Genomic DNA, 13,411 nt, shown 5'->3' on the forward strand with positions numbered 1-13,411 from the left:
TGCAGTTGCAACATCACAAGAGGCTCAAAAGTATCCAGGACAGAGCAATTTGCTTGATTGCTGCCACTGGATTTATTATCCACCCCCTTCACCACAAGCACACTGTGGCTGCAGTATGTACTATCTACAGGATGCACTGCAACAATTCACCAAATTTACTTCTATAGCATCTCCCAGCCCCTCAATCATTACCATGGTGAAGGGCAAGGGCAGCGATGTGATGGCAACACTTCCAAATACCCCTCCAAGTCACACACCATCCTGGCTTGGACATATACTGCGGTTCCTTCATCATTGCTGGGTCAAGACCCTGAAATTCCCTATCTACCACCATTGTGAAAGCACCATTATCACAGGGCTCCAGCTGTTCAGGGTAAAGATCTACAAATGCAGCCTTGTAGTATTGTTCACATCCCAAGAACAAATTTTTAAAAACATCACCAGAAGACAAATGGAACAGCTCTAAATACAATACTGCATATGCAAGATAAATACATACTCAAGATTAGCAAAACTGGACTAAACAAGCTAAAAGGTTCAAGTGCCAAGCACAAAGTACTTATACCATTACAAGCTGCAAGTTCACACACCCACATAAGGTGGCTGTTGTCCTAGCCAGATTGGAAGAACTCATCTTCTCTCACAATCCTCTTTCTTACATGTACCCTTTTTATGTCTGCATGCAGGAAACAGGCTACACATAACAGGAGGCAGTGCTTACAAATAGGATGGGGTCACCAAAGCGACAACCCTTGACTCTTGTAATTGGCATGGGGTGGGCATCAATGTGAGGATCCTTAATGCCTTATGAAGAGAGGGCCACCAAGAATGTAGCCATGGAGGTAGCAGAGGGAGTGGAGGAGGGTGAAGTCAGAGGCTGCTCCCAAGCTCAGGAATAGCATCCTCTGCTTTTTGTTGCATAGCCCTTTATTTATTCATTCATTCCCTCACATTGCAATATTTCAGGTTCTATTAACGAATTCCAGGGAGAAGCACTTGTTGAGTCACTGAGCACGAGTAGGGAGGAGCAAGTGCAGGGGGAAATGCAGGAGAAGTAACCTGTTTGTTGGAGAGTTGCCACAAGGCATCTTTCAGCTTTTGAGCCTAGAGATTTAAACCTCAAGGCCTGTTTACAAACATTCTTCATAACTCAACACTAGAAATCCAGGAGTAGGTTGAGATTGTGAAACAAAGTCTATACAGTTTGGGGGCATCCGTGGCAGACTCCATAACCCACATCTGTGTAGAGCCACATGATGCCCTGACTGAGCTGCAGAGCACCATGGAAAATGTGGTCACTCCAGGGCCTTCTGCAGCACAACACCCTGTGGTCAAGATTCTAAGTTGCTGCTTAATCTCTCTTAAGAATGCCTTGACTGGTGCTATGGAGACCTTGAGTTCCATTGTACAGGTCTGTTTCCTCTGGATGCATCATATTGGGCAGTCAGATTAAAACAGTCTTAATGCAGAGTTTCAATTACCTTATTGCTGCTCAAAGGTTTGTCCCCAAACAGATTTCTCGCTCCTAACAGATCTCTGACCATACTGAGGGAATGCCCATGAGCAGAGAAATGGCAGGGTTTGATGATGGTGATGTATCCAAGGACAATGCCACATCCTAACCTCCCTACCAAATGACTACAGTTGACCCATGAATCTTACAGGTCGAAGCAGCCACTGCATCACTAGCACCACTGCCTTCACCTTCAGTACTAACTTCAGGCCCAGCAGGTAAGGGACTGGGCCATCTCCATCCAAAGGCAAGCACTAATACCCAGCAGCCATCAACCTCACTTTCTCCTTCCATTAGGAAAAATCTTAGAAGGAGCACAAATTTAGGAGCACAAACAAAAGATACACACTACATTCTGAGGAAGCAATAAGGCAAAACACTGTTAGGGTTAATAAAAGTTGCATTGACTGATAATAAAATACATCCTGATAGTTCTTTTGATATGAGGCTCATTCATGTTGTTGGAAAGAAATTAGGTTTTGTATTCACATGTGTTGAGTGCAGCTCAACCCAATGAAGGGAAAACATTATTTGACATAGGGATTGGTACATGTGGAGAGGACTATTATGCATTGGCAGGAAAATAATATTAAATGAAAGGTTTGGTTAATTAGTTCCTGTCTGATGACTATAGTAGCAGCTTGTTCAGTATGTAATCTTTCTCTCTCATGATCGGCCTCACCTTCTTTAAATCTTTGCTGCCTTTCTTCTCCCAGTTGCTCCATTGTTAGGCCATTTTGCAGAGCAAAATTGTGGAAGACACAGCAGGCAAAAATAATCTTACAAACCTTGACTGGCTTATAAGAACATAAGAAATAGGAGCAGGAGTAGGCCAATCGGCCCCTCGAGCCTGCTCCGCCATTCAATAAGATCATGGCTGATCTGATCCTAACCTCAAATCTAAATTCATGTCCAATTTCCTGCCCGCTCCCCGTAACCCCGAATTCCCTTTACTTCTAGGAAACTGTCTATTTCTGTTTTAAATTTATTTAATGATGTAGCTTCCACAGCTTCCTGGGGCAGCAAATTCCACAGACCTACTACCCTCTGAGTGAAGAAGTTTCTCCTCATCTCAGTTTTGAAAGAGCAGCCCCTTATTCTAAGATTATGCCCCCTAGTTCTAGTTTCACCCATCCTTGGGAACATCCTTACCGCATCCACCCGATCAAGCCCCTTCACAATCTTATATGTTTCAATAAGATCGCCTCTCATTCTTCTGAACTCCAGTGAGTAGAGTCCCAATCTACTCAACCTCTCCTCATATGTCCACCCCCTCATCCCCGGGATTAACCGAGTGAACCTTCTTTGTACTGCCGAGAGCAAGTATGTCTTTTCTTAAGTATGGACACCAAAACTGTATGCAGTATTCCAAGTGTGGTCTCACCAATACCTTATATAACTGCAGCAATACCTCCCTGTTTTTATATTCTATCCCCCTAGCAATAAAAGCCAACATTCCGTTGTACTGTAACACTGCCCCTGGTCAATCCAACGAAAGGAATTGCTGCTTCAGGATGCCAAAGGTGTGTTCCACTATGACATTGGTGAATGAGTGGGCCACACTGTACATTTCCTGAGCTCTTTTCATCAGCAATGCATTGGTATCATGAGCAAGGATGTAGCTTATATTCTATCTTTGTGTTGTAGACCAACTGTAAACTAACGAAATGATAAGCCTTATTATTGATGATGCTGCATTCAGACTAGGGGCACGTATGGCCACGTGTGCATTTTATTATGTCCTGCATTTGTGGGAATCCTGCCATGTGGTACAAGTGCAGGACTCCTTGCTGCTAACAGCTTTCCACAGGAAATGTACAAAATCTCTGATACTGGCAAACAACACATCAGTTACCGGCTTGATACAATTACTGATTGAAGAATGGGAGATATGTCAGTAATTACCTGTGCTTTCCTGGAGGAAGCTTGCCACATAAAAGTTCAAAGTAGCTGTAAGCTTGACACCCAGCGACAGAGACATAATGGGGTTAATTTTAACCCCCAAGGATGAATGGGTGGGGGTGGGTTGGGAGGTGAAAATGTAAAACCTGACCCCAATCCACCCACTTCCCTTTTTAACAGAGGCGGGTCGGTCAGTAAAATCTTTTAAGGAGGCTTTGTGCCTCCATTTTAATAGCTTTTTTATTTTTAACTCCTGGGGCCGGGATTCCCGGGCTTTCTGATTCTCGCTAATGTAAGAGGAGGCGGGAAGAGCTGGATCAACAGGTAAGTGCCTTTATTGCACTGCTTGTGGGCCAGGAGGATCCAGGCCCAACAAACTTACTTGCCGTGATCCCACAAACGCGATCGGCCGACCCCCACCCCCCCCGCCAACGTCTGACCCCCGCCCCCGATAACTGACCCCCCTCCCGATGTCCGACCCCATACCCTCCCCCCCCCCCCCCCACCGATGTCCCACTTACCTGGCATCCCTCCCGGCTGCTTTCCCGTTCAAACAGGCAGCCAGCCTGTCAATCAAGTTGCTTGTCGGGCGGGAAACCTGCTGAAAAGATTTAAAAGACGTCCTGACATCAAAATTGTCAGGATGCCCGGGAAACTCCTACGTCCAGGTTTCCCATCCAGTAATCCTCCCTCCGCCCTCATCACGGCCCCAAGTAAATATCGGGACCAATATGCTGGAACTCGTTCCCAAGTCTGACTGCAGAGCTTGCAAATTTCAGTGATGGCTTCCTTCGGGAATCTCAGTCAGCGCTGACAGGTTTCACCAGACAGATCCAGAAAAGATACAAGAGGCCAACACAAGGATGTGTCTGAATGGGGTATTTCAAGTGCAATCTCACTTGTCTGGCAGAGTCCTCTGATCCACCTCATCTTTTGCAGAACCAGTAAATAGTTAATTTACAGAAATTACACACTCTTACTACTATGCTGATGCAGCAAGCAGTTGGATTTTCATCTCGATTTCTGGGTGTAGACTGTGGCCCTGTATACTGGAATGTCAATAACAGAACATATCCAAATAGGATATTTGCAGTGCAAAAGCATCTGACTGGAATGCCTCCTTTGATCCTCCTCCTCTTCTAGCACCTACAAATAGAGGGGTATACATATAGGAATACCTGTTGCTGGATGCTAATGAGCTCTCTGACAACCACAACTGTACAAACAGTCACTGGCAAAAGATGCAGTACAGCTTTAGAGTAGATTCCTGAAAGGCTCCAACATGTCTCAAATTTTCAAGAAGACTAAAATGGCATGGAAACAATCAGTTATCGAGAGATTTTAGACTTTAGGGGAATCAAGGGATTTGGGGATCGGGCGAGAAAGTGGAGTTGAGGTCGATGATCAGCCACGATCTTATTGAATGGTGGAGCAGGCTCGATGAGCCGTATGGCCTACCACTGCTCCTTTTTCTTATGTTCCTATGTTCTTGGATCCAGCAAGAACAGCAATGTGCCCTTAACAAAAATAAATCAATTGAAAAGAACATATGCTTAGTCAATAAGGCACTGCTCACAACTGATCACATTGGACTTTTAAATTGCTTACAAAATAATGGTGAGCTCAACAGCTCTCACCCGTTATTAGTGGCAAAATCAAAGAGCAAGTTCAGCGGTGGCTGACAGCACAGAAGGATGCCATTTGGCTCATCGAGTCCATGCCAGCTTTATGCAAGAGCAAGAGCAATCCAGCTAGTCTCACTCCCCCGCCCTATCCCCGTAGCCCTGCAATTCTTTTCCTTTCGAGTACTTATCCAGTTCCTTTTTGAAGGCCATGGTTGAATCTGCCTCCACCACCCCCTCGGGCAGTGCATTCCAGATCCTAAACACTCGCTGTGTAAAAAAGTTTTTCCTCATGTCAAATTTGGTTCTTTTGCCAATCACCTTAAATCTATGTTCTCTAGTTCTTGACCCTTCTGCCAATGGGAACAGTTTCTCTCTACCTACTCTGTCTAGACCCTTCATCATTTTGAATACTTCTATCAAATCTCCTCTCAACCTTCTCTGTTTCAAGGAAAACAAACCCAATTTTTCCAGTCCCTCATTCCTGGAATCATTCTAGTACATCTCTTCTGCACCCTTTCTAAGGCCTTCACATCTTTCCTAAAGTGCAGTGCCCAGAACTGGACACAATAGCTGTGGCCGAACCAGTGTTTTATAAAGGTTCATCGTGACTTCCATACTCTATGCCTCTATTTATAAAGCCCAGGATCCCATATGCTTTTTTAACCACTTTCTCAACCTGCCCTGCCACCTTCAACGATTTGTGTACATATACACCCAGATCCTGTACACATTTTAGAATTGTGCCCTTTAGTTGATATTGCCACTCCTCATTCTTCCTACCGAAATGTATCACCTCGTATTTTTCTGTGTTAAATTTCATCTGCCACGTGTCCGCCCATGCCACCAGCCTGTCTATATCCTCTTGAAGTCTATCACTATCCTCCTCACTGTTCATTACACTTCCAAGTTTTGTGTCCTTTGCAAATTTTGAAATTGTGCCCTGTACACCCAAGTCCAAGTCATTAATATGTATCAAGAAAAGCAGTGGTCCTAGTACTAACCACAGGGAAACACCACTGTTCACCTCCCTCCAGTCCGAAAAACAACTGCTCACCACTACTCTCTGTTTCCTGTTACTTAGCCAATTCTGTATCCATGCTGCTACTGCCCATTTTATTCTATGGGCTTCAATTTTGATGACAAGTTTATTATGCGGCACTTTATCAAACGCCTTTTGAAAGTCCTTATACACCACATCAACTGCATTGCCTTCATCTACCATCTCTGTTATCTCATCAAAACACTCTATCAAGTTGGTTAAACATGATTTGCCTTTAACAAATCCGGGGCTGGCTTTCCCTAATCAATCCACACTTGTCCAAGTGACTGTTAATTCCGTCCCGGATTATCGTTTCTAAAAGTTTCACCACCACCAAGGTAAAACTGATTAGCCTATAGTTGCTGGGTTTATCATTACACCCTTTTTTGAACAAGGGTGTAACATTTGCATTCTCCAGTCCTATGGCACCACCCCATCTAAGTACAGAGCCAGGCAAAGTGGGGGAGGGAGGGAAGGGGACGAAAGAACAAAAGGGAAGGTAGGTGATAAGGTAGAGGGCATGAGTGATTAAATGACAAAAGGGATGATGGTGCAAGGCAAGGAGGATTGTAATGGGACAGATTAAGAAACAAAAGATTGATCAGGAGTAGCTGTAAATGGCAGCAGCAGAACCATTACCAGCACCAGCTGACCGAAAAAATAGGAGAAGTGGTAATGATCTGAAGTTATTGAAATCAATGTTGAGTTTGGAAGGTTGTAAAGTGCCTAAATGAAAGATGAGGTGCTGTTCCTCGAGCTTACGTTGAGTTTCATTGGAACAGTGTAAGAGACCGAGGACAGAGAGGTCAGAGTAGGAGTGGGAAGGGGAATTAAAATGGCAAGAGAACGCCTGGGGACAGAGCGGAGGTGTTCAGCAAAACGATCATCTAGTCTGCGTTTGGTCTCCCGAATGTAGAGGAGACACATTGTGTGCAGCGGATACAGTATATTAAATTGAAAGAAGTACAAGCAAACTGCTGTTACATCTGGAAGGAGTGTTTGGGGCCCTGGACGGTGGGAATGGAGGAGGTGAAGGGGCAGGTGTTGAGTCTCCTGTGTTCGCACGGGAAGGTGCTGTGGGGAGGAGAGCAGGTGTTGGGGGTGATGGAAGAGTGGACCAGGGTGTCACGGAGGGAGCGGTCCCTTTGGAATGCTGAAAGGGAAGTGGTGGGGTCGCGCTGGAGGTGGCGGAAATGGTGGAGGATGATACATTGAATGTGGAGGCTGGTGGGGTGTAACGCGAGGACAAGGGGGACCACATCATGGTTCTGGGAGGGAAGAGAATGGGTGACATCCTCCGTCACTTTAACAGTTTCCAGTTCCCCAGCCCAAACCGTCTCCCTTTCACCATGGACATCCAGTCCCTCTACACCTCCATCCCCCACCAGGATGGCCTGCGGGCCCTCTGCTTCTTCCTTGAACGGAGGCCCAGCCAGTCGCCATCCACCACCACCCTCCTCCCCCTGGGTGAACTTGTTCTTACATTGAACAACTCCTCCTTTGACTCCACTCACTTCCTCCAAATAAAAGGTGTCGCTATGGGAACCCGTATGGGTCCAGCTATGCCTGCCTTTTTGTGGGATACGTGGAATATTCCTTCTTCCAGTCCTACTCAGGTCCCCTCCCTCACCTCTTTCTCTGGTACATTGATGACTGCATCGGTACCATTTCCTGCTCTCGCCCGGAACTGGAAAATGTCATCAACTTTGCTTCCAATTTCCACCCTTCCCTCACCTTCACATGGTCCATCTCCGACTCTTCCCTTCCCTTCCTCGACTTCTCGATCTCCATTTCTGGGGATAGGCTGTCAACCAATGTCTATTGTAAGTCCACTGACTCCCACAGCTACCTTGATTACACTTCCTCCCACCCTGCTTCCTGTAAGGACTCTATTCCCTTCTCCCAGTTTCTCCATCTCCGCTGCATCTGTTCTAACGATACCAACTTCCGCACCAGTGCTTCCGATATGTCTTCCTTTTTCCTCAACCGAGGATTCCCCTCCACTGTAGTTGACAGGGCCCTCGACTGTGTCCGTCCTATTTCCCACACTTCTGCCCTCACCTCTTCTCTTCCCTCCCAGAACCATGATAGGGTCCCCTTGTCCTCACCTTCCACTCCACCAGCCTCCATATTCAACGTGTCATCCTCCACCATTTTCACCACCTCCAGCACGATCCCACCACCAAATACATCTTCCTCTCCCATCCCTTTTCAGCATTCCAAAGGGACCGCTCCCTCCACGACCACCCTGGTCCACTCTTCCATCACCCCCAACACTTGCTCTCCTCCCCACAGCACCTTCCCGTGCGAGCACAGGAGATGCAACACCTGCCCCTTCACCTCCTCCATTCCCACCGTACAGGGCCCCAAACACTCCTTCCAGGTGAAACAGCAGTTAACTGTACTTCTTTCAATTTAATATACTGTATTCGCTACACACAATGCGGTTTCCTCTACATTGGGGAGATCAAACGCAGACTGGGTGATCGCTTTGCTGAACACCTCCACTCTGTCCCCAGGCGTGACCCTGACCTACCGGTCTCTTGCCATTTTAATTCCATTTCCCACTCCTACCTAGAGTCATAGAGTTATACAGCACGGATAGAGGCCCTTCGGCCCATCGTGTCCGCGCCGGCCATCAAGCCCTGTCTAATCTAATCCCATATTCCAGCATTTGGTCCGTAGCCTTGTATGCTATGGCATTTCAAGTGCTCATCCAAATGCTTCTTGAATGTTGTGAGGGTTCCTGCCTCCACAACCCTTTCAGGCAGTGAGTTCCAGACTCCAACCACCCTCTGGGTGAAAAAGTTCTTTCTCAAATCCCCTCTAAACCTCCCGCCTTTTACCTTGAATCTATGCCCCCTTGTTATAGAACCCTCAACGAAGGGAAAAAGCTCCTTAGTATCCATCCTATCTGTGCCCCTCATAATTTTGTACACCTCAATCATGTCCCCCCTCAGCCTCCTCTGCTCCAAGGAAAACAAACCCAATCTTCCCAGTCTCTGTCCTCGGCCTCTTACACTGTTCCAATGAAACTCAAAGTAAGCTCAAGGAACACCACCTCATCATTCGTTTAGGCACTTTACAATCTTCCAGACTCAACATTGATTTCAATAACTTCAGATCATAACCACTGCTCCCATTTTTTCGGTCAGCTGGTGCTGATAATGTTCTGCTGCTGTCATTTACAGCTACTCCTGATCAATCTTTTGTTTCTTAACCTGTCCCATTACAACCCTCTTTGCCTTGCACCATCATCCCTTTTGTCATTTAATCACTCGGGCCCTCCACCCTATCACAGATCATAGGAAGATCACAGATCTTCCCTTTTGTTCTTTCGTCTCCTCCCTCCCTCCCTCCCCCCCTTTGCCTGGCTCTGTACTTGCTCAAAAGTTTTAACTCTTAACATCTCCCAGTTCTGACAAAAGGTCTTCGACCTGAAACATTAACTCTGTTTCTTTCTCTACAGATGCTGCCTGACTTGCTGAGCTTCTGGAGCATTTATATTTTAATTTCAGATTTCCAGCATCCACAGTATTTTGTTTTTGATTTATGGTTTACCAATATAGTTCAGCATTCTATTCACTTTGTTTATTGCACTCTACAGTAGTTTGATATGTTAAATGTCACTCCAGATTTTCTTCTACTTTACCTTCACCTAGTTCTACACCATTCACAGTGTAATTGTGACACCCATTGTTTCTTCCAATATACAGTGCATCACACTTACCTGTATTAGAAATTTTATCTGTCATTATTTGGGAAATTTATCTCCTTTTGTAAATTTATGGCTGCTTCCTCAGACTTTACTAGCCCCCTGTTGTTAAGCATCATCTGCAATATTAACCTATTTGTGTTACGTTTCTGAATCCAAGGAGTTAATGTTAATCCTTAGGCACTCCTTGGAATTGTCGTCCTGGTAGGGTAGCAGAGGTGAAAACCTTAGATTCATATAATTACAGAATGTAGCAGCACAGAAATAGGCTATTTGGCTCATCAAGTCTGTGCCAAATTCAATCAAGATATGATTAGATGACATGTTGGTGGTTAGGGACTGGGGCTGGGAAACTGTTCAATCCCCCCGCCACCCCCCATGGATATGTCATGATGGGCCGAATTACCTCCTTTATCTGTATTTACAGCAGTACTTAGAAAATGAGCACAGAAATACTAGTGACTCCAATTATCCTGAGGCCGGAGACAGCTATTGATGAACCAAAAGACAAAATTAGAGAGAGATAAATTTTAAGTTCAGTTTTTATTTAAACTTAAACTGTACAAATGGCACTAATTTCTGCCAGCTCTTATTACGGCCATATAAAATTGTTTGGTTTGCTATTTCATCAGAGGCGATAACCTATTTCAAATAATTTCCAGGCTGTAGTGACAGTATATTCAATTTCTCAGAGCCGTCCCTGGTATATCTGCATTTTCCAAAGTCAAAATTGCCAGCATTTGGAATTTATCTAATCATCTAATAGCTCACTAAATTTCATCCATTTCACCCCATAGCTGTTATCAGTATAATTTTCACATTAACACAAAATCAAGATAAAAACTATCTTCACTAAAGACATTTTCATAATTAATATAGTATGCTAAATGCTCTAATGAATCAATCTAAATGATATTGATTATAGGGCTGAAAGCTTCAAATCCAAGCATATTACAACGTGTAGATGCTCCCCAGCAGGATATCACAAATACTAAAATCGACATTTCAAAGGTCTGAAGTGGCTAAATGAAACATTTCCTTACCTAACACTGCCTTTGGTTGTTCTCAGAACAGTGGCAGCAAAGCTTTGGGTAACACCCACCAGGCTGATTCCATCCACTTCCACAATCTGGTCATTCACCTGGATCCTTAATGAAAGAAAGGTCAGAAACACAATTACAATTATTACGCACACTGAAAGAGAGACAAAAAATGATCTTACTAACTTTCATAACAGTGATTTTGGGGGTAACAGGTTAATCTATGGCTGTAACTCCTGGAATGACTATGATAGGATAATGTTATCTCCAATTAGCCACCTTGTTTCCCTATGGATTTGGATCTGTTTGGAGATGCGTCACCAGCGGTGTCCCGCAGGGATTGGTGTTGGGACCGTTGCTCTTCACTAGTTTTATTAAAGATCCAGCTGTAGGTGTTGGGGGATATGATCTGCAAATTTGCAGATCATACCAAGATCTGTGCAAGTCCCAGGACTGCAGACGATGCTCAACTGCTTCAGGCAGATCTTGATGTGTTGGGGGACTGGGCTTGTGACTGGCGAATGATGCTTAATTTGGAGAAGTGCAGTGTTATGCATGCGGGGAGGACAAATACTCCAGGTACATATACCCTTCAGGGAAAAGCATTAAAGCAGGTGGAGCAAGAAAGGGATCTGGGCGTTCTAGTGCATAGATCTCTAAAGGTTCATGAACAATGCCATGAAGTGATAGCTAGAGCAAATAGGGTGTTGGGGTACATTTATAAGACAAAGCATACTGTTTTGCCCTTGTACGAGACCTTGGTCAGGCCTCATTTGGAATATTGTGCCCAGTTTTGGTCTCCTCCCATGGTGGGTGATGAGGCTTTGGAAAGGGCACAGAGGAGGGCCGGTAGACTAATTCCTAGCTTAAAACATCTTAGTAATCAAGATAGGCTAAAAGAGCTGAGACAAAGCGTGGACTTAGGAATGATCTGTGAGATGATGAAAGGAATAGATTGTGTTCCAGTTGACAGTTTGTTCCAATTAAATACATTAGGGAGGGCCTTGGGTCACAATTTTAAGTTGTATAAGGCCAGATCTAGGTTAGATGTTAGGAGGTGGTTCTTTTCCCACTGAATAGTGGACCTCTGGAACAGGCTGCCGGCTCGTGTGGTGGACGCCGATTTGCTGAATTCCTTCAAGCGAGAGCTGGACCTGTTTTTGGCTGGGGTGGAGATCACCTCTTACAAAAGGTAAGTAATGTAATGTATAGAATTATCAGGGCCAGAGTGATCTCCCAGACTAGTTTTGATCGCCAAAGGGGCTGGAGAGGAATTTCCCAGATTTTTTCCCCCAAATTGGCCTGGGTTTTTTTAAATCTGCTTTTCCGCCTCTCTGAGGAGATCACATGGTTTGTGGTGGGGAGTGTACATACTGTGAGACACAAGGTATTACGATTGTGTGAACTGTGCACAATACTCCAAGTGTGGTCTAACCAAGGTCCCATACAAGTTTAACAGAACTTCTTTGCTTTTCAATTCTATCCCTCTAGAAATGAACCCTAGTGCTTGATTTACCTATTTTTGGCCTTATTAACTGAGTCGCTACTTTTAGTGATGTGTTTATCTGTACCCCTGGATCCCTTTGCTCCTCTATCCCGCTTAGGATCTTATTATCCAAGCGGTATGTGGCCTCCTTACTCTTCCTACCAAAATACACCACCTCACACTTATCTATATTGAAATTAATTTGCCAATCACATGCCCATTCTGCAAGTTGTGCAAGTTATTAATGTCCTTTATAGTAACTATAACCCCCAATTTGGTGTCGTCCGCAAATTTTGAAATTGTACTTCCAATTCCTGAATCCAAATCGTTAATGTAAATTATGACAAACAGTGGTCCCAGCACCGATCTCTGTGGAACACCACTTCCCACCTTTTGCCAGTCTGAGCGGCTACCCTTAACCCCCACTCTGTTTTCTGTTTTGTAGCCAGCTTGCTACCCATTCTGCTACCTTTCCCTTGACCCCACATGCTCTGACCTTAGCCACGAGTGTACAATGCGGTACCTTATCGAAGACCTTTTGAAAATCCAAATATATTACATCTATTACATTACCCTTGTCTACTCTTTCTGTTATTTCTTCAAAGAATTCAATAAAGTTGGTCAAACTTGACTTTCCCTTCTAAAATCTGTGCTATTTTTATTATATTTTTGTTTTCTAGATGTCTTTCCATTACATCTTTGAGTAAAGATTCCATTATCTTTCCTACCACTGATGTTAAGCTAACTGGTCTATAGTTTCCTGGACTGGTTCTATCTGCCTTTTTAAATATAGGAATTGCATTAGCTGTCCGCCAATCCTCTGGCATTAGTCCCCTTTCTAGTGAATTATTATATATATGTAATAGCGCCTCTGCTATCTCCTCCCTAACTTCTTTTAATATTCACGGATGCAATCCATCTAGACCAGGGGTCTTATCTTCCCTAAGTTTGATTAGATTATCAATTATCTCTCCCCTTTCAATCTTAATTGTTTTATTATCTTTATCGGCCTGTTCTTCTAATGTCCTTCCTACCATGTTGGTCTCCCTGCTAAATACGGAGGCAAAGTAACTATTCAATATTTCTGCCAC

The 13,411-nt window shown here is 44.5% G+C and overlaps 1 protein-coding gene across 8 annotated transcripts in view; it reads right to left on the minus strand.

Annotated features, from left to right (window-relative positions):
- The window catches only part of ppp1r9a (protein phosphatase 1, regulatory subunit 9A), a 371,465-nt gene that overhangs the window by 172,557 nt on the left and 185,497 nt on the right, over window positions 1-13,411 (minus strand). For all 8 annotated transcript variants that reach the window (XM_068004352.1, XM_068004343.1, XM_068004329.1 and 5 more), the window contains exon 4: window positions 10,838-10,942. In XM_068004352.1, coding sequence (XP_067860453.1) covers window positions 10,838-10,942 — 105 coding nt within the window. The remainder of the gene's footprint in view (window positions 1-10,837; window positions 10,943-13,411) is intronic.

Source organism: Heptranchias perlo, chromosome 2, assembly GCF_035084215.1.
Source record: "Heptranchias perlo isolate sHepPer1 chromosome 2, sHepPer1.hap1, whole genome shotgun sequence".
Classification (NCBI taxonomy): Eukaryota; Metazoa; Chordata; class Chondrichthyes; order Hexanchiformes; family Hexanchidae; genus Heptranchias; species Heptranchias perlo.